The sequence below is a fragment of the Ostrinia furnacalis genome, unplaced genomic scaffold (genome assembly GCF_004193835.3).
Source record: "Ostrinia furnacalis isolate ACB-3 unplaced genomic scaffold, ASM419383v2 OfSCF0273, whole genome shotgun sequence".
NCBI classification, from domain to species: domain Eukaryota; kingdom Metazoa; phylum Arthropoda; class Insecta; order Lepidoptera; family Crambidae; genus Ostrinia; species Ostrinia furnacalis.
In genome coordinates, this window is record NW_021130512.1 from 25,418 (window position 1) to 46,685 (window position 21,268).

General features: G+C 34.6%; 2 protein-coding genes across 2 annotated transcripts in view; both read right to left on the reverse strand.

Moving 5' to 3' along the window:
- The window catches only part of Baldspot (elongation of very long chain fatty acids protein baldspot), a 29,772-nt gene extending 21,591 nt beyond the window's left edge, over window positions 1-8,181 (reverse strand). Inside the window, exon 1 of the mRNA XM_028312095.1 lies at window positions 7,618-8,181. Within this exon, the coding sequence (XP_028167896.1) occupies window positions 7,618-7,808 (191 nt within the window). The 5' untranslated portion in view covers window positions 7,809-8,181. The remainder of the gene's footprint in view (window positions 1-7,617) is intronic.
- Window positions 8,182-10,955: 2,774 nt separating this feature from the next.
- On the reverse strand, window positions 10,956-19,580 carry LOC114358170 (vitamin K-dependent gamma-carboxylase). Its single transcript, XM_028312057.1, has 9 exons — window positions 19,573-19,580; window positions 18,631-18,797; window positions 17,692-17,844; window positions 17,206-17,371; window positions 16,543-16,728; window positions 15,215-15,378; window positions 14,381-14,862; window positions 11,959-12,445; window positions 10,956-11,461 (listed from the first exon to the last, which is right to left on the reverse strand). Exons 1-9 carry the CDS (start codon window positions 19,578-19,580, stop codon window positions 11,094-11,096), a joined length of 2,181 nt encoding a protein of 726 aa, XP_028167858.1. The 3' UTR covers window positions 10,956-11,093.
- Window positions 19,581-21,268: the final 1,688 nt, after the last annotated feature.

Here is a 21,268-nt window from a genome sequence, read left to right on the forward strand (position 1 = left end):
ATTGTTCTGATAGGACGCCTTCATGATCTGATCATTAGAAATCGACTTTTAAAGTAGCAAATACTACTCCCAGGTGCGGCACATAAATTGTCAATAACCGGTTGTGAGGACAACTATTCGTCTTCAATATTGAATCAAGTTAATTATGCGAAAATAAATAAGTGCGTATAATGTGCTTTATAAAGCGTTTTAGGCGAACCGATAAATAAGAGCGATATTTTGAGGCCTGTAACACAAAACTTTGTTGTGCCTATAGAATAGACTATCGTAAAGTCTGTGACCAGACTTGTGACCTCTCACTTCAGTTGTTATTATCAACCATCACGCCAGAAAACGTAGATTCATCTGATTGGTTAGGTATGTTACGATAAGTATGAATAAAGAAGTTGAAGCCTATCAATATCGTTGCCATTAACAGCTCACTGTATAGAAACACGTGGATAGGGTTGCCTGGCTTTAGCCGGACATGTTTGGCTTTTTACGGACTTGTCCGTTCAAATATTGTCTTGTCCGGCCTGTCCGGCTTTTTATGTGGCTGCCGAGCCGGTCGAAAGTCAAGCCACAGAATAATATCGAGCACACATGGCATGGGATGTTGGACGACATACGAAGATGATAATTGTCATGAGTGAGGTATGATACTAATTGCACCGTGACATGCTTAAAAAGGTATGTCCGGCTTTTAGGGTGGTGTCCGGCCAAAGTAAGCGCCGAATCCAGCTTTTGTTTTTGGACCTGGCAACCCTACACGTGGCTTGTTATCAAGTCAGTTTTATTGTGTGAAATTCAATTTCTCCGTCGCATCCTGTTAGACGTGCGAACATTAACGTGAACAACAATGCTATTCTGATCCAGATGACTGAGCCTCAATTATAAGCGACTGCGGGTCTAGAGAACAATATTTTTATTGAAAGAATAAAAGAGAACTACCAAGTAGTAAATGGCAGGCTATTGTTACAAAAAGATACCTATGCAAATGCAGCACATAATAGAATGCATCTTTCTCTTTCTGCCAACATGAGAATTTATTTCGAAATATCGATTCGTTTAAGAATGCCTAATAGAAACTTAGCAACTATTAAAAAACCTAAACGCTCTATTATTTAAAATATGACCTATGTAAGTTAATGTATGTTGATTCAAAACCTCTGTATGAATCGTGGTCAATTGGTGGTCTAAAGGATCATCACGTCTGTTTCAATTCACTAGCTACGCAAATAACAACCGTAAAGGCAAGTGCTCAGGCTAGAAAGGACAGGAAGCATAGTGGTCCTTCGAGCCGGATTTGAACCAGCGACCGTAAAATCTTAAACATTATGCAATAGCTAACTTAACTACACGCCTACGTAACTTTCCTACTTTTACACGAGGGTTATAAACCTCCACAAGTTGCAGATAAGGCTTGACATTACTTTGAGACGTCTTGGCAACCAGCCACCACGCCACTTAGTGCAGGAAGCGAGCTCACCTTGACACCGAGAGCATACATCATGTCATACTTCACTTTTTTTATATATATACTTAGTCACATGATCATAACTTTTGAATTTTGAATGGAGGTCTCAAAAATATTTATTGAATTACAATTAAGAATATTTAACGAAATTAAAAATGTGCACTGTTTTGAATTTTATTTGTTTTTAAATATGTAGTGGACGCATAAAGAAGACCGAACAGCGGTTGTCCACGCTGCATTGGTGTGGCTACGCGCCAAAGCAGATTTTCGATGTGCTGAAAAAAATTAATTAAATATTAATTTTACGTTTATCGTTTCATCAAACGATATAATGAAGTTTTAAGTGTAGAAGACACAAAACAAAAGTAATTGTTCTTGCACGGTTAGGACTCCAGCAGCGTTAAAAGCTGCGAAGGCGCGAACTCAAAAAAATCCCATGCGTTAGCTGACTTTGCCTGCCCTGGAGGTAGGCTAAAGCAGAACCAGGGTGAAATTGGTATTTATGAAGACTAAAGGCTTCAAACTTTTTGAATAAAAATCAAAAATTACTTGGATGTGCGTTTAAAAGACCTAAGATTGAAGAAATCCCACGTTTTGCTTAAGCGGTACGCGGGAAAAAAGTACTTTGAATAAAAATTTTCGAATGTTTTTATTTAACATGGAGGAGAGTTACAAAAAAACAAAATGTTAAGTTGGATGCGTACATCAATGAAGAAGCACCAGCTTAATTTCGGCTGTCTAGCTTGGTCAGCTATTATCGTCACTCAAGGTTTAGTAACATGTCTCAAATTTGGGCTTTTTGAGGCATTTTTTGCATGAAAGGCATAAAAACGAAAGCCATTCTGTATCAAAATTCAGTTCTCACAAAGCTTATAGAACCTTTTTCACATATCATGCCCAATAACAGACAGGATTCTGAGCCAGCTCATAGAGCGAAAAGCGCGCAAAACCCGCTCGTAGGGCGTAAAATTGACCTCAGCCGGCATGAAGTCTGGCCCCTTATCCAGTCCAGACTCTAATCCGTTGGATTACAAAATATGGCAACATTTGGAGAGGAAGGCCTGCTCTATGCCTCATACTGATTTGGAGTCCCTCAAGGCATCCTGTATTAAACCAGCCGCCGATATTGATACGAAATTCGCTCGTGTTTCTAGAGACCACTGACCGCGCAGTTTGAACCCTTGTATTCATAATTGCGAGGAAAATTTGAAATAATTTGTATAAGCATAAAATCTTTGTTTTAATACCTTTCTATTGGTATATGAATGATTACCGTAAAAACAAATTTAGTATCAATTATTACGGTATAAACATGTGACAGAACTTATGACCCGACTAAGTATGTACATTTCTAAATATTATAGTGAAAAATAAAATAAATGTCATGCAAATTCTATTGAAAACTCTCATCCATAATTAATTATGCATATGCATACATTGTACATTAGTATTATGTGTTGAAAGCTAAATGAAAGACAATTTACAAGTAAAATTTTCGTAATGTTAATTACTTGTATGCCTAGATAATATGTACAGTCGACAGCACGTCAACGTAAACACTGTGGTATCATACGTAGTTGCGATAAGGGCGACTTTGCAACGAAAATGTATTGCCTGATGTGCTGTCGTCTGTACACCTACCTCCTACCTATTTAAAAATTCTGTCATTTTCTTGCAGTAGTTGCAGTGTTTGTAAATTGTCACTAAAAACGGAAACCTCTATGACGCAAATCGATGAACTGTGTCTTCAGATTTTTGTCCTTGTATTTTATATTATTATTTTTGTATTCAACGAAGGTTATTATAAACAAACAACACAAATAACAATGGTGAAAGATGAAAATACATATAGTTGCAAAAAATCACAGCGTTTTTAGAAATGTCGTTATAAAGTAATTCAAATAAAATGTTATTTTGTACCTACTGCTTGTTTTTACAGCATATTTATACAAATATTGGAAGAATTAAGTAAATAAGTTTTTGAAAAGCTTCATTGATTCCATTCCCGCTTTCAACTTCAATAATAACTTGATTATCAATCATTGTATTACATATTTGTACCATTCTCGAATCATAGACTTAAATATGTGGTCTGGTATTCAATAACCACATGATACCTAGTAACTAGTTTAATTATAATGTACATTATGTACATAACCTACCTACGCTTAAACTGTTCGTGCCTTTATCCTGTGATGCGGATTTCGTCACGCGTGTGGATCGGATGATCCGATTCGGATCGCGAGTTCGTTTCGTCACCAGATCCGCACGCGTGCCGAAATCCGCATTATAGGAAAAAGGCACTTAACCTATGCCAATCAATATGCTCATAAAATACCAAAAACCCACAAGCCGGTAAATTACGTCACTTTTATCTGGCTTTGAATTTGGAAAAGCGTGCCAAAAACGGTTACGTAACGTTGCAGATCGGATGCGGAGGCCCATTCACAAGCCGCTGCATCTGGCGCCCCCCTCCCGGGCGGCCCATGAACGAAAGTGACTACCCCCCACCTCCTTGCCAGTGTTTTGTTTCGCAATCCTACGTCTTTGGTGTTTTAATTTGAAGATAAACGTCCTTCCTTCCTTGTTACCACAATGTTGGGCCATTTTATGAAGCCATTTTGGAATTAACGTAACCTTCCCACATCCTATGGTCGCTTATTTTACCTACTTTCATGTTTATGACTAAAACGATTTGAAATGAATAGTTTTGAAGATAGCATAAATGATGAAATAGAAATGAAATGATGCTCTATAATTTACAGTTTGCAAAAATAATCACCAAACTCGTTTAAAAACTTACTCAGCTTTGTCTTATCTACTCTTGATAATAAAAACTGCTAAAATTTATCTAAATGCCTCATAAAATACTTAGCAAAACCCGTCAAGTTAAATTATAAATAAAAATGATAACTCTGAAATTGTTTTGTTGATAAGTTAATCGTATAGTGTTGGATAGCACCTTTATCGAGGAAGGCTTGGCTATCATCACCCTGCGGCCAATAGGGGCGGAGCAGTAGAAAAAAATGTTGCGAAAACGAGGAATTACAAACTATTTTCAAGCGTACGAAGTCGCGGGCAGCCGCTTATCTACACTTCTACACTAATATTATAAAGAGGAAAACTTTGTTTGTTTGTTTGGTTGTAATGAATAGGCTCAAAAACTACTGGACCGTTTCTAAAAATTCTTTCACCATTCGAAAGCTACCTTATCCACGAGTAACATAGGCTAAATTTTATTTTGGAAAAAAATAGTGTTCCGTAAAATATGTAGATAATGTAGTCCACGCGCGCGAAGCCGCGGGCGGAAAGCTAGTCTTAATAATAATTTGACGAGTACCTAGTATGTTAAAAAAACGTCTTATAAATGAGACGCGTGAGGATTCTTTATTACAGCTAAAAAGTTTGTTTGGTAGAACGTGCTTTTCTCGGGAACTAATGCTCAGATTTGATTAGCTCATTTATAGAGGAAGGCTAAAGGCTATATTCCATCACGCTTTGACTAATAGGAGCGGACGGAGCATCAATGAAAAATATTGTGGAAACGGGAAAAAATATTCAAAACGATTTTAAAGACGAAGTTGCGTAAATGGCACTTAACACTTTACCTCCTTTATCCTAAACATAAATTAAGTTACTAATAAGATAGATTATAATTCTTCTTAACCATACAGAGTTGTACTATACTATCAAAGTGGTCACTGGTCAGTTATTAAACCACTTTACATGCACATGTACAGATTTATTTTATTTAAATAACAGATTTATAAATCTGCTTAAAAGCTATTTTTAAATTAACTAAATCAACAATATGCAAGCAGTTTTAAAATAGATTAAATATCATTGGCATTTAAAATATTGATGATATTATCCTAATTAGATTGTAAAAAAACTTATTATGTCAATTTAATCAACCTATCTCAAAAACTATAAGAGATACTTTGATCAAACCAAAAATCGTTGAAAGAGTTAATTAGCATGCATCACCTCTATTTTTTTTAGAATTTTATACCCCGTAGTTATAAAAATAGAGGGGGGGGGACATACTTTTTACGACTTTGAGAGCTGATATCTCAAAAACCGTTCACTTTAAGAAAAATGTTTTTTAGAAAACTTTATATCATTTTAAAAGACCTTTCCATTGATACCCCACACGGGTATGTACATCGAAAAAAAATTTTCATCCCTCAGTTACATGTATGGGGGGCCCCACCCCCAATTCTTTTTTTTACTATTTAGTGTCATAATTTTGTAGCGGTTCATACAACACATATTCCCATCAAATTTCATCACTGTAGTACTTATAGTTTCCGAGTAAATCGGCTGTGACAGACGGACAGACGGACAGACGGACAGACGGACAGACGGACAGACGGACAGACGGACAGACGGACATGACGAAACTATAAGGGTTCCGTTTTTGCCATTTTGGCTACGGAACCCTAAAAAAGAAACCTGTCTATCAACTTTTTAAAAAGCTTATTGTTTTTTATTTAATAAATTTTCTGTACTCATGTATTTTAATTTGTAATAACATATTTTAATTGCAATTTTTCAAAATATTATGCAGTTGTGTGTTACTTTAATTCAACTTATTCATGAAAACATAAATAAATGAAGTTTCAATTCAATTTTATTAGGCTGAACAATACAGTTTGACTTTGGACTACAAAAGCAATAGGACTTAATTTTTTGTCTTTAAGAAAAAACTGTTTAGGATATTAATATTATGATGATCTAAACTTAATATTAATAGCCTAATATTTAAACATATTGAATATTTTTGAATGACTAACTTTATAAATAAATGTAGGTAGGTGTCAGTCAATGTTGTTTAGCAAAAAGTACTATAGCCATAAGTTTACATTGACATATTAACCCTCTATCTTCTATTAATTAAAAATGAATCCCAAAATGTGTTGGTAAGCACATAACTCAACAACCCCTGGATCAATTTATCCAATTCTTTTTTTTTTAAGTTCAAGGATGGTTTTTACGGTGAGATTTGCAAAATTCAACCCCTTTAAATTAAAATGGGGTCCACGCGTGCGAAGATTCGGGCGGCCGCTAGTTTAAAATAAAAACCAAAAGTTATTCAAAACAAAAAAAATTACAGTACACCAAAAAAGTTTTACAATGCTCATTTATTTTTAAATGCTAATTAGAGATACCTAATAGAGATATTTTCATGTATTATGTATTTTTAGCATACTTCAATACATAAGTATTTGAATTTCCCCTGCATACCATTAACATTTACGCATAAATGAATGAATTTAATTCAACTGTATAAATACCTAACATCAACACTAAACTAATTTCTGTCAATAACTATTATTATGAAATTAGATTAAGCAGTAGGTACCTACCTACTTAAGTAATTTAATTGTTTAAGTGTAACATTAAAAAAAATTAAATATTTTTAATTATTTTAAGTTTTGATGAGTTCTTTTATGTTAATAATAATTTTGATTTAGTGACTATTTAATACCTAAATCAAGTTTAGGCCTGTAGGTAGGTATTCCATGATAAAGTTCTTAAATTATGCCAATTTGAGACGTGTTATTCCAATTGGATTTTATCACTTATAAAATATACTACAAAAACTCAAGCTAACATATGTTTAAGTATCTGGTTTTCCTTGTTTTTTCCATGTATTTCAATATTTCCCTGTCCATTATGAACTGCTGAGCACTACTAAATTACTAATTTATTTTCAAAGAATTGTAACAATAACCTAATTAGTAAATTCTGAAATTCTTAGCAATAGATATTAAACTTGCACCTGCTTAAAATCAGATAGTTCAGAATGAAATTATAAAGCATAATTATACATTAATACCAAACCAAGGCATCAAAGTAGATGGCCACTAAATCTATCGGATAATTAATTATATGTATTTAATAATTTGTCTCCGGTGGAACTCTAATCTTTGACTACTCTTACCAATGATAATTTGTATCGTATGTAAAATCATATTCAAATAAATATAAGCATGGTAAGAAAAGTCTCAATAAACAAATAGGATTACAATATAAATTGTTTTACACAAGCGCTGGTATGAGGTCACATGTATTCTAGTACTGATGCCTGTCAAGTTCAGTGCTATCAGGCGTTATGTACATAGCATCACCTTGTAAATAAGGATTATGAGACTTACCTGGGGCGATTCTGCATGTAGTATTGACCCCCGTAAATAAAAGCCATATAAGCTCCCACATAATAAAATGCCACAGTCCAGTTTTCGGTCATCCACTCCCTATACTTATTATGTTGAAATTCGTTTTCAAATTCGAAAACGTACGAATAATTCGGCATAACGTCCAGGTTGTAAGACATTTTTGACTCCATATTTGTATGTAAACTAGTCCAAAAGTCTTTCACTGAAACAGGCAGGCACTCAGCAAATTGCTTTTACTCAGAAAGTTACACTGATCACAGGTAGATGATTTAACCTAAAAATTATCGTGATACGAAGTGTATCGTTATATCACAAATGACAAAACGTCAATATTTCGAAGGGGTGGCGAGGCGTACTGCCTCTTTGATAGTATAATCTGTAATGACCACGCCGCGCGGTAACGTTGACTATTTATTCGAGGTGACGAGGCATCCGCCGCAGTCAAAACCTATACGGTTCGACACTACAGCGCGACAAAATTGAATGAACTAGATAAAAACGATCACGCCACGCCGCCGTGTCTTCTTAAAATCATTTTCTTTCATCTTTGACGTTTGCATGACATATTTGACAAACGGCCATCCGACAGACACCCCACCCGGCTTCAATGTTACCATTTCGCAAAAATAGTTTGCTAGTAGAGGAGTGCTACCGGTAACCGGTACACGGTGGGCTGATATTAGAGCTTCATAGACTTAGCGTCGCTCAAAAATCAAGTGCCGAATTTTGAAAAAATAAATATGCCAATGTGTTCCTTTACCAAAAAGGAATATTTTATGTTATGTAACGTTTCTTGATAAAGTTATTATTTAATAAGTTATTGACAATTTCCTTTTTTTTTGTATGGAGCTCAACATTTATTTTTATTTTATTCGTTATTCTTAAGCTTTCTTAAGAAATTGCTTTTTGTATTATGTAATGCATCATATAAGCTATATTATCACCAAGGGATGAATCCCGGAAACCCTCGGAACATTGTCATTTTCGACTTTAAAATAAAATAAAAAAAACGAAAAAAAAAATTACTGCAATGTTATGTACTTTCTTCCGTACTACCCTAACGAGGTGAAGAACTAAGCACGTTTTTTTATAGTGGTGTTTCCAGGAGGCCTAATTCACTTGTAAGATTATTAAAATATGTTTTATGGAAATTAAGCCAGTGTGAAGTTAAGTTTATTGGTTATTCAGAGTCAGTTTCTGAACCGTGAAATAGGCTAATGTCCACAAAAGTAAAGCTTTCTTTCAGTATCAGTATCAGCCTCATCATCAAATCGATCATTTATTAATTAACTTTTTGCTGCTGTTGATAAAACTTTGTGTTTTCTATGAAGTTTATATTATTAATTATCTATATCTGAGAATCAGATTTTAAAAATAAATTGTGTAAAATATCTTCATTAGTTGCTCTCCTACAAAATTCGAGCGTGGTGTAGTACTTTCTGATTGGAAGTAAATATCTTTTCCGTGAGCAATAATTTTGTATGCTTGCAGGCATGTACGTATGTAGAGCTTCATGTACGTAGTATAGTTTGGTCTGCGAAACAAAATTTGCGAAAATGATGATTCTAGCGTTTTAGGGCAACTTGTAAGTGCCTAAATGAACGTTCGGTTTGATGTCTCCAGATAAAATGGATACGGGAAAATAAGGTTTCTAGCTCCACTTTTTACTATCGACTCATTTCTTTTTCAAATTTATGAAGGAGACCCATTTTTTTTTATTCAAAATAAGCTGCATTTAATTTATTGTCGACCTATTTTAATGTTAACAATGAAAAAAACTTAATGGACGCGGAAATTGAAAATTTAATAGATCGTAATAAAATTCTGGAAGCAAAACAATCTCGTAATAACTGATTCTCACTTGATAGATAGAAAAATAATATCGTTGATAAATGGCACAAGCAGCGATGTGATATTTGTAAAGCCATATCAACAGAAATGAATAATTTAGACGTAATTGCCATCAAGAAAGGTTTTCAACACCACCAAAAAGTCCACTATAAATGATCAATTTCATGTCTAGGCTGATACTGAGAAAGAAAACTTTACTTTTGTAGATTCAGAAAGTGGCGCTTGAGTCTAACCAATAAATTTAACTTCAAACTGGCTTAATTTCCATAAAACAAATATTATATGTATTATAGTAACCTTAGTAATCATGTGGATTAGGCCTCCTGGGAACACCACTATAAAAAACGTGCTTAGTTCTTCACCTCGTTAGAATAGTACGGAAGAAAGTACATAACATTGCAGTTTTCTTTTTATTATTTTTTTATTTTAAAGTCGAAAATGACAATGTTCCGAGGGTTTCCGGGATTCGTCCCTTGGTGATAATATAGCTTATATGATGCATTACATAATACAAAAAGCATTTTCTTAAGAAAGCTTAAGAATAACGAATAAAATAAAAATAAATGTTGAGCTCCATACAAAAAAAAAGTAATTATTGTCAATAACTTATTAAATAATAACTTTATCAAAAAAAGTTACATAACATAAAATATTTCTTTTTGGCAAAGGAACACATTGGCGTAGTTATATTTACAAAATTTGGCAGTTATTTAATTTTTTTATTTTTTTTTATTTTAAAGTCCAAAATGACAATGTTCCGAAGATTTCCGAAATGCGACACTTGGTGATAACATAGCTTATATGTTGCATTACATAATACAAAAGTCAATTTCTTAAGAAAGCTTGAGAATAACGAATAAAATAAAAATAAATGTTGAGCTCCATACAAAAAAAAAGGAAATTGTCAATAACTTATTAAATAATAACTTTATCAAGAAACGTTACATAACATAAAATATTCCTTTTTGGTAAAGGAACACATTGGCATATTTATTTTTTCAAAATTCGGCGCTTGATTTTTGAGCGACGCTAAGTCTATGAAGCTCTAATATCAGCCCACCGTGCGGTAGTCGTGTCGTTCCAATATCGAATCGAAACTTTCGGATTAGTATTTCACATGTAAAACGCTATAAAGTGGGTGCGGACTCAGCCTGTGCTTCGTTCATACAGTTTTGTTTAATATTAAATATTGTGATCTCTCGATCATTCATAAGTTTTAAAATTATTAAGCTATTGCACAAATAAAAATCGAAAATTACAAACAAAAGGTTGGAATGGAACACACCCTTTGTCTTAACGTGTTGTGATATCCGTTTCCGGTAGTCCCATTTCAAAAAGTTATCCCGCTCTTTTTATTCTATTAAGGACTGATTTTTCAATCGTCAGATAACTTTTAACTAAAGAATAAGTTTGGCACTTTGTTAACTGCAGAACAGTGTGATTTGTATAGGTAAGTATGTAATACCAATACTTAGTTACATAATGTATGTGTGAAGGTAGAGTAAACAATGCTTGTATACTATCAGCAAAGAAAACAATAGATTCCTTGACGACAATAATGTTTTTTAATAAATAGAAGGAAGATACAAAAGCTTGTAACTTATCTAATAACATTCAAACGTATTGTAAAAAGACTGAGCTACACCTTTAACAACAATATATCCAAACGTCAACATATTACGGAGCCTTCGTAACAATTCACTGCCTATGGGTAGTTTCGGCTTTGGTTCCATAGGTTCAGTTACTTCAGAGCTGTTGTAATAAGTGTACATGTAGAAAGCAGGCTGGTTTCCAATGTTGAGGACCTTATGGAAGCTTCCAGAAGTCACTAGAGTCGAGTTTCCGACGAAGAGCTTGGTAGACTGGCCCTTGTAGGCCTCGGTGACCTCTGACTCGAAGGCGACCTGCCCTTCCAATACGGTTAGGGTGACGTTCTTCAGCTCACTTGGAATAAACTTTTCTTGATCATAACCTGTGAAGGGCAAACAACTTTCTAATGTTTCAAATACAGGTGAAGGTATCGTGGAAGGTATTGTGTAATGTTAAAAATAACTTTGTTGTTTTACTAATATGCAATAAAAATTTTGGATTTGAATTTAATATCAAATAAACAGATACATTCAGAGACAATCTATCAAGGTATCGGTAAATCACACAGTTCAATAAAAAAGAAAAAAGCAGCCTGTACCCAATACCTATGTAATGTTATTGTACTTAATACAACTAACTAATATACTAATTTTGTCCTCTTCCTGCATACCTATTTGGAAGAGATCGCTTCCTAGCCATAAGTTTTAATTTTAAATAAAGGGTAGGTAATCTATCTCTAATATCAACCATGGGTCAAACACCTACCTAGTTACCTTGACATTGAGAATATTTATTTTTTTAGGTATTTTTTAATTTGAAAAACATTGTAGGCGGATGCTGTAAACATACTAACTTACAATTTAGGTAAAAAAAACTCACCAGGAAAATCTGCAATAAATGTTACGTCACTGTAGTTACTCCAAGAAAGGACATTATTCCTAATATCATCTAGTGCTGTCCTCCAATGCAGTGCTTCGTCCAGTAGCGGCATCAAGTACGGTACAGGCTGCAACGGCGACCAATCTGCCTTCAACAAATCCACTTTGGGATCAAACATTCTCTGGATGAATCTACCGTTCATCGAGCACCAAACGTCTATGTAAATGGAGATATTTTTTGGAATCTTCCGATACGTGTAACTCTTTCCCGATTGAGCTAACTTTTGTTCCAAGCATTTGGCGTACTGGTGGACCATATCGCCGTGTCTGGTCCACCGGTCGTTCAGAGTAAAGAGATCGGGGTCCACGTAAAACTCTTGGTTGGCTTTATTGTCGACCACCTTAACGACTATCGAGTGCGGCTCCCAAGTGTGCACCATCATATCCCAGGAGTAGCCATAAAGGCCATTTGTCCAATTGTTGTACCCCTAAAAAAATCATCATTAAAATTTCAAGAATTAAGTAGAGCTTCATAAAAAAGTTATTCTTGATGTTAGCAAGCAGTTTAGGGAATCATGACTCATTGCTATATGTAGGTATAAAACTATTATAAGTAGCTATTGTTCCGAGTAATTATTAAGTGTTTTAAGTAAATTGTTTAACTAGCAAATTTTAGTTAATAGCTACAATTTTATTAATCTTCTGATACTCTAATTATTATCTACTTGCCTACTAGTACTTTGTCAGTCATGCAATATTAATGTAATATTAAATAGGTTATTTATATTTATACAATAACTATTGTTATTTTAGTCATTTTTAAATTGATTGTAGTAATAACACTAGTTTACAAGGTTTTTTACCCAGAGATGAAACTGATATGTATCATTAGAGTTATTAACCCTTACTTAAAAACTGAACTTAGAAAAAATTTAGGACGTCAAATTTTGTAAATATTGATTATATTAATTTTTATCATTTTTATACATTTATCTCTAAAAACAACCAAAAATGAGTCGTGTTACTCCTTCTTTTCTACTAATTAGTATCAGTTTCCCTTATTATAGACCAGCAGCAATCCGCTAACATATTTTTATCCCCAATTCCTTAGATTATTTCCTCAAAAACCTTCAAATCCTGGTGAAAACTTTCGCCATGCTCAACATTCACGCTTCCCAGGTTTTCAGGAAAAAAATCCAGGTGAGAATGTAAAAAATGAATTTTTAACGACTTATTCACACCCATTCTTTGGTAATTCCTCAATAATTTGGAAACAATTTCTGCATAATTCTCAGATTTTATAGTTTCCCAGGAAACTTTTCACTACTGCTTTAAATGAATACCAAGCATCTTTCCCTTACTGGAATTGCTGGGTAATGACGGATAAAGAACTCCTTCAGATTGCAGCATAGGTTTTATAACTGATGCAACATCAGGATATTGTATGTTCTTGGTTTTTGTTGTTAAAACTTGTAGTTTTAATGAGGCAGAAGTAACTGTCATTAGTGTGATTTGTTGGTTCTCTCCATAACATTGGGGTGCCAAATCGTAATGTTTTCTTTTTCCTGCAGCCTAGTGCAATAATATACTTCTCAAATTTTCGCACACAACACCAGGAACCCATTTTTTATCAGGTTTGTTACCGAGATTAAAAAAGTAATAGAAATAGGCCCGTTTTACGGCCTTAGTGATTGGTCTCTTCTTATTTGACAATATAATTTGACCACAAACTCAGCAAAAGTTATTTGGGCTTAATTTACACTGCCTTGGTGACATTTTAAAACAAGTGAAAATGTTAAAATAATACATAAACGCAATTAAAATAAAGTAGAAACTCTGATACGGCTAACAAGACAGCTTACTTAGGTTAATGTGGATATATCAAAAACTTGACGTGATAAAAATATGAGACATATATTTTTGTAATAAGGGGGCTGGTAGAAAACACATACAATATGAATTATCTTTGGGTAAAAGAAAAACTTTTTTTTTGTAAACTAGTGTAATTAACCTACTTTATTTAGTGTATTTTATTGATTTCCGTTTATGTTGGGTCAATTAACTAGAATTGCAACAATTATGATTTTAATAACTACCGGTAATTTTATTATTTTTTTATTGTCGATTATAATAGTAAAATATAAAACCTACTTAAACTATTTTTTTGAAATATCTTTATACACTTTTTTTTTAGGTTTTAAGTCGATTTACGTTACGAGTTGATACTAGAATTACAAAAGCCAATCAGAGACGTCAGCCAATCAGAAGCGTTGATTGAGCGAGGCATTCGACAGCGGAGCCGGAACTAGAGTCAGTCACAGAGCATGTAAAGTCAGTCTTCTTGATCATAGACTAAAGTAATAAAGTTATACGGAGTTTAATTTCCACCCAATAGTAAGTAGGTAACCTAGGTAGTTACGTACCTTAGTAATGAAATGTGAGTATGGTAGAAACGCTTGAATTATAACGAAAGCTATGATGAGATACGTCGTCAAACAGTTTTTTCGATAATTTTCTGTATCGTTCGTCACTTCTGTTTGATCAACACTCTTTGTAATATTTTTCTTTGGATTACAATCATCTTCACTTTTGGGATTGGTAAACACTTCATCGTTTGATTCGTCCGTGTTGTCAGCTAAATTAGGTTCATTGACATCTTTACAATCGTCATTGACTTCATCTTCATCGGTTACGTCATTTGTTAGACCTTCATCAGAATCCTTATCATCAAATCGGTTGGTCCAACATTGGCACCCCTTTGAGTGCCACATTATAACTCTGAACAAATCGCATAGTTTATTTTTGTAAGTCAAATATTTTTCGCTGGCGAGAGTAACAGCAAGCTTTGGCCAGTCAAATGGGTAAAAGAGTGGCATCGTGGCTAGGCATACCCAAGGGAACATACCTGAAATTATTAAACAGTTTATGTAGGTTGGTTTAATCAATAGTAAAGAAGTTATGAATTTATTTTCTAAAGATGTGTTGTGTTGGAAGTAGAACTGTTTTATAAAACGGAACTCTGAGGGCCATTTGACGCCATCCTAATGAGTGCAAATGTTTATGATGCTTATGATGATGAATGATAGACCCACTTCGCATCAGTGCTCACCAATTGGCGCCACTGTCTTAGCAACTAACAAGTGACCTTTTTTGACCGTTTCGTAGTTCGTACACGGAAAGCTTGAGATTTCTCATGAAAAAGTAACCGGAATACCAAAAAATACACATTCTTTTAGCTACATTTGTTTGCACAGTACCGATTCTGAACAGCCTGCTGTTCATGAGATGGAAGAGAGCGCATAACAACATGGCGACGTGCCGCGAGCGCGACCACATCATCCACGCGGCCACCGTCAGGTCGAACGCGAAGATGAACCAGTGCACCACCAGGTAGTCCGTCTGCGGCACTGTGAGGAACAGCCTGGAAGATAAGAAAGATAGAAGATGAAGAAAATAAAGAAGTAAGAATCTTTCTTACCTCTTTGAGTGAAATTGAGGGCAAGTGGGAAGTGACAATGAATTAAAAAAAGTGGGAATTCACTTATTAAGCCTAGGCGTAGACCATCGATTTTTAGTTGGCCGATAGTTGGGTCAGGCTGTTAATCAGTACGGAGATGTATGAAAGTGCGCACAGAATCGGGTCCAACTATCGGCCAACTAAAAATTGGTGGTCTGCGCCTAGGCTAAGATCTATGAGGTCAATCTATGTGTGACCTATGGCAACATTAAGGACTTAAATTATGATGATATTGAGAATTAAGAAGGTTTCTATGCTATTAATCAAGATGGTGCCTAAAGGCATCACCTTCAGGCGAATTCCAAAAATCTAACTCGTTTTAAATAGTTTACATGGACATAATTTGCAATTAATTTCAACTTTGCAAATTTTAAGGACAATAATTATTGACTATAATCAATAATAATTCAATATCAATGACGTTTATATGACCGTGAGTGTTTTGACGTCATGAGGGATAGATAATGTTCCACACTTGATGCACTTGATGCCTACTCGACTTACTAGTGGCAATGAATTCTATGTAGAGGTAGGCCTGCTCATTCAAACGAATCATTAGGCATATTAAGTAAATACAGTAGATAGGTTTCATCTATCTCTTAGATATCTTAGATAATTACAGTAGGTACTTACCATGTCATTTAGCTGCCCCTTACCACCTATAGATCGTTTCATCCACGAAGACGCACCCCACCATTCTTCCGCTAATGTTTGAGTGTTATCGATATACGCTAAATTATTATCCATGAGTGCTCACAGTGCGTGAGTGACAATAATGACGCTCGGATTGCTCGGATCAAACTCCCCGTACCCCGCACTTCCCTTGACCAAAAATTGGTGGGGCACGTCTTCGTGGATGAAACGATCTATAGCGCTTATAGTGATCGCTCCTCTAACTCCTGCATCAAAAGTCTACACTAGCCAGTGGGTGGAATATATATTCCGTCAAGCTAGCACCCATAACACAAGCATTAAGTTGCTTACTTTGGGGCTAGCTGACGCTGTGTGAAATTGTCCAAAGATTTATTTATTTATTTATTTATATTAGTAATTATTGTATTTACTTACCTAAAAGGTGCAAACACCCAGTGCTCGCTGAGGTTCTGCACGGAGTAACCAGAGAGCCACTCAGCAGTGCCCTTCTTCAAGCCAGCCATGAAGTATAGGATGAAGAACTGGTACTTCAGAATGAAGTAGTTCCAGTAAGGGACAGAGTCCTTTCGCTTGGTAGGGTCTATGTACGCGTCGAGGGACCTGCAATCTCAAGAGGTTACATTGTAGAAGAAGAAATAAATCATAATTATGACCATGCTCCAATCAGCAGCAAACAAGTTTAAATAAGTAGTAAGACACGGGTCTTAACGCGACGTTTATTAATGAGTTACATTAAGTACTCACGGCATGACGTTTCGGCTGCTATGTTGCAGCCGGGCTTAAGACCCGTGTCTTACTATTTTAGTTGAAATGGAACGCGAAAGTTTAAAATCTTATATAGCAAACAAGCTTGTTATAGAGTTAGCCATGTACATAGTTATGCTTCATCATAAAATATGTCTTAACGATGTCTTTCCACGACCCATCTTATTTTTTTTCTGAAGTTATCGTTTACCAAATAAAAAAAGCCAACTATTCCCTGCAAAGTTCCTGTAATTTGGCAGGTAAGTAGGTTTGTACTTTTTACGAAGTCGAGGGCGGCCGCTAAGTAGTAATAATAAATGGTCATCCACATACCAATAGCAATCTGCATCGGTGCAGGCAAGCAGTAGCCCCACTAGCCCAAAAAGGTAGCTGTGATTGTTCCAGTAACTCTTCTCGATGAGGAAGAGGTACCAGTAACAAACCACGAACGCTGCGGCGGCCATCTTGTATTTGTACCCGAGCATTATTCCTAGCGCGCCTGCAAATGATAAGTAAATTGTGGCACACTTGGAACTTTGTCCTATTATGAATAGTTCATAGTTAAGTGCCAAATGTTTGTCTAAATTGAATAAAATATTTTTAATATTCAAAACTGTTTAGCAACAAATGAAGGAACTACATTGTATGTCTACTTTTGACGTCAATCTCTTAAACGGCAAAGTAACGATGAGGTGAGAAGATTTGAACCTTCAGTAAATATACTTATTGACCTGACTTATTTAAAGACAAGCTGTTTTAAGTGGTTTGAAGTGAATTTATTAGATCCGTAATTAATAACGATAATTTGATCACTATTACCAAGCCATAAGATCGCATACACGATCGCCATGTAGGGCATCGGCAGGGCCTGCAGAAACGGCAGGAGAGGAAAGCGACACAGCTTTGAATCCCAGCGGCGCTCCATTATCGCTCCCCCTCGCTCGTCAGGGATGTCGAATAGCATCGCCAACCCTGGGAAATTGCTCATGTAAAAGAGTACACTTTAATATACATAAAAACTCATTTATTTTTGCAAATAGGCTTTTAAGAAGCACTTTTAAACGTCCCAGTATTAATAACCATACCACTGCTTCGGGACAATAAATGGGCCAGTGCTGAGAAGAAGCAGCGCAAAAAACTCAGCCAGTATTGTCAGCCTCCTCTTCAAGGGTTTATTAATGTACTAGCTTTCCGCCCGCGGCTTCGCCCGCGTGGAATTTTGCCTGTCACAGAAAAACTTTATCGCGCGCGTCCCTGTTTCAAAAACCGGGATAAAAACTATCCTATGTTCTTTCCCGGGACTCAAACTATCTCTATGCCAAATTTCATCAAAATCGGTTGCGAGGTTTAAGCGGGAAAGCGTAACAGACAGACAGACAGACAGAGTTACTTTCGCATTTATAATATTATTAGTTGGGATTCCTTCGTTTGCCAAGTTTTTTTACCATAACGGATGAGCTCTAGCTAGGCGCGCATCGCATCTCATTTGTTGGAAAGTGATGATCAGGCCGAAGGTAGAAATTAATTTTAGGTAACTGGCGAACGGGAAGAAGTTGCCTAAAGGTAACATCTTTCTTTAGTAATACAATATTATAACTTTCAGACAAATTATTCAGAGTGAGTACAAGAAACATGTCCCTACAAACTTTTTTACCTTAACATATGTATGTTTTATAATTTTACCTACGAGTGACTATTTTAGTTGAAGTATTTTTGTACTTACATCTTAATTGTTAATGTAACGAACAGAGAACTTACCGAACAAAACACGTGTAACAGCTAAACTGGACGGATCCTTTGGCTTGTTCAAATAAATAACGATTTTCTCAAAAGTCACATCTTGTATTTTAAATTCGAACTGTTCTTCAAATTTTTCGTTGAAGCTTTTGTATAATAGAGAAAGTTTTTCATTGAATTGCATTATTCTGGAAAACATTAATTGTTATTAAAATACAAAATGAACATTGTTCTGCAGCGTCATTTTAAAATACCTAAACATTAGGTACGTATTTCCCAAATACATGACCATCAAATGCAAGGTGCATATTGCTTGTTATACAACCACTTATCTTTTTGAGGTTGTCTTTTGTTAGTTTTTGAAAATAACAAGTGCGTAAATAAGTAGGTACAAGGTGACAAAAACTCAAAATATTACATATTTATTTATTTATGCACATTGCACACAAACCTCAACTACTAAGGTCACTTTAACAATAGTTGTTTTTAATTTTTTGTATGTTTTGTTGTTGTTGTACCTAAATAAATAATATGTAATAAATAGATATCCTTGAACATTAGCCTGTGCCTCTAGTCCCAAACTAATAGCAAAACTTTTACTATAGGTACTAGATAACAAATTTAAATATACATATTTTTTTGGTACATACATACTTATTATAAAGTGTGTTTGGGATAGGGCTAGCGATAATTTAAGGCGATGTTGTGATGTCAATTATATCGACAAATATGCCCCCATATGTGGGCCCACCCCCGTCCTCTTGGAATGGCTTAATTTTTTAAGTTTATTTTTTATGTGTCTCTACATAAAAAATATTTCTTATGTACCCGTCTTACAGATAAATAAAAAATTGCATTTGTAAGCCAATGATATGTGTAAAAAAAAAACACAAAAATGAAAAATAATGACCGAAAAACTTTATGTTCATGTATACAAATGTTTGTACTGAACGGGAATCGAACCTCGGCATAGTAGTCAGTTACGAACCACTTCACCAAACGGCCGACTACCGGAAATAAGCACTAGATCAAAAGAGCAGAAAATAAAAAAGCATGTTTTCATTTCTAGTGAAAAAAAAAATAATATAAACATAAAAACTCACTGTAACAAGTTTTGTCCGAAATATCACAACACCAAACACCCTATATCGTAATTAATTTAAAAAATTAAGTAGGTAATTGAACTTATAAGTTTCTTATTTGGTTGCACCCAACGCCTGGACGTGTTTTCTGAAGTAAGGAAGAGTCCCGACTAGTGATTTCATAAGCATTGGAGAAAACAGGTAAAGGGGTGATTTTAATTATGCATGTGAACACGTCTGATTAATTATGGGAATATCAAAATGTATGCTCGTGCTCTGAAAATTCGAAAACGGTAGAGATTTTCTATTTGACTGAACGTGTATACAGGGTGTTAGGTAAATGGGTATATGAGCCGACACTAGCCCATGTTAACATGGGCTGGGCATATAAATGGTATGGTGAAGTCAGAAATTTGATATCATCATTTTATATTTTTTTAGTTTCATACAAAATAAATTTTATAAAATATGATTTGTATGAAAATTAAAATAATTAAAATGAAAATATCAATTTTCTGACTTCACCATACCATTTATATGCATATGTTAACATGGGCTAGTGTCGGCTCATATACCCATTTATCTAACACCCTGTAGACTCGTGTCAACACCCACGTGTCCAGAAGGTGTGAGTAAGGCACCTTGATGGCACCATGTGTCTGATCGAATTGTGTGCATTCATATCATTGTAGCATAATTTATGGCATTCTCTATTAATAAGTACGAGTGTTATGTAAATTCGAAGCTTCGTTAGTCAATATTTATCCAAAAATAGAATGAGTATTTTAGAAAACCTCCCTCGTGACATTAGCGGTCTAAATATATCTTATATTTGCTTTTACATGATTTTTTCTAATGTTAGTAGAAAATGTTCATGACGTCCAACATTTAAATTTTAAATTAATAACTATAGAATTATGTGGGTAGGAAGAAATATAAAACGCATTGAATATGATAGCAAGAAATATGAACTTTGAGGTATCCATGGGTTTAAAGGTATTTTGCACCGCCTACCTAAATTCTCTGTTTTGTCTAATTTTCTGGTTAGTTGGAAGAGAATGCCACATGGCATTAAGTTCGCCTGTTGTACCACTGTTTTTTATGTGTGCAATAAAGATTTTAAATAAATAAATAAATAAATAAAGGGTATATGCTCGCATGGGCATAAATAAGACAAAATATATGTGCTGAAATATTTATTTATTCTTTAATATTACGATACAGGGTTCCACTACGAATAAACATTTAATTATTGTCAATCATATTATAATATCCAAACTGTCAATTTTATAACATCTAGACTACGTTTTCAACATTGGATCTAAATATAATTGTAACATGTGATTACGTAGTGTTTAGGTACGGAGTGGACATAAGCTTCTAATAATAATTGACACTGCTTTTCTAAACTTGGCCATTGTAATAAACACAATCTAAGAACCTGTCTTTTATAGTTTTAACAAGTAAATATTAAAATAACAAAATGTTTATCCGGAAGTTAATAAATAATAATAGTTAACAATTACGATGTTTTCGCACCTAATACATTACTCTTTAACCTACGACCACTAAAAGAT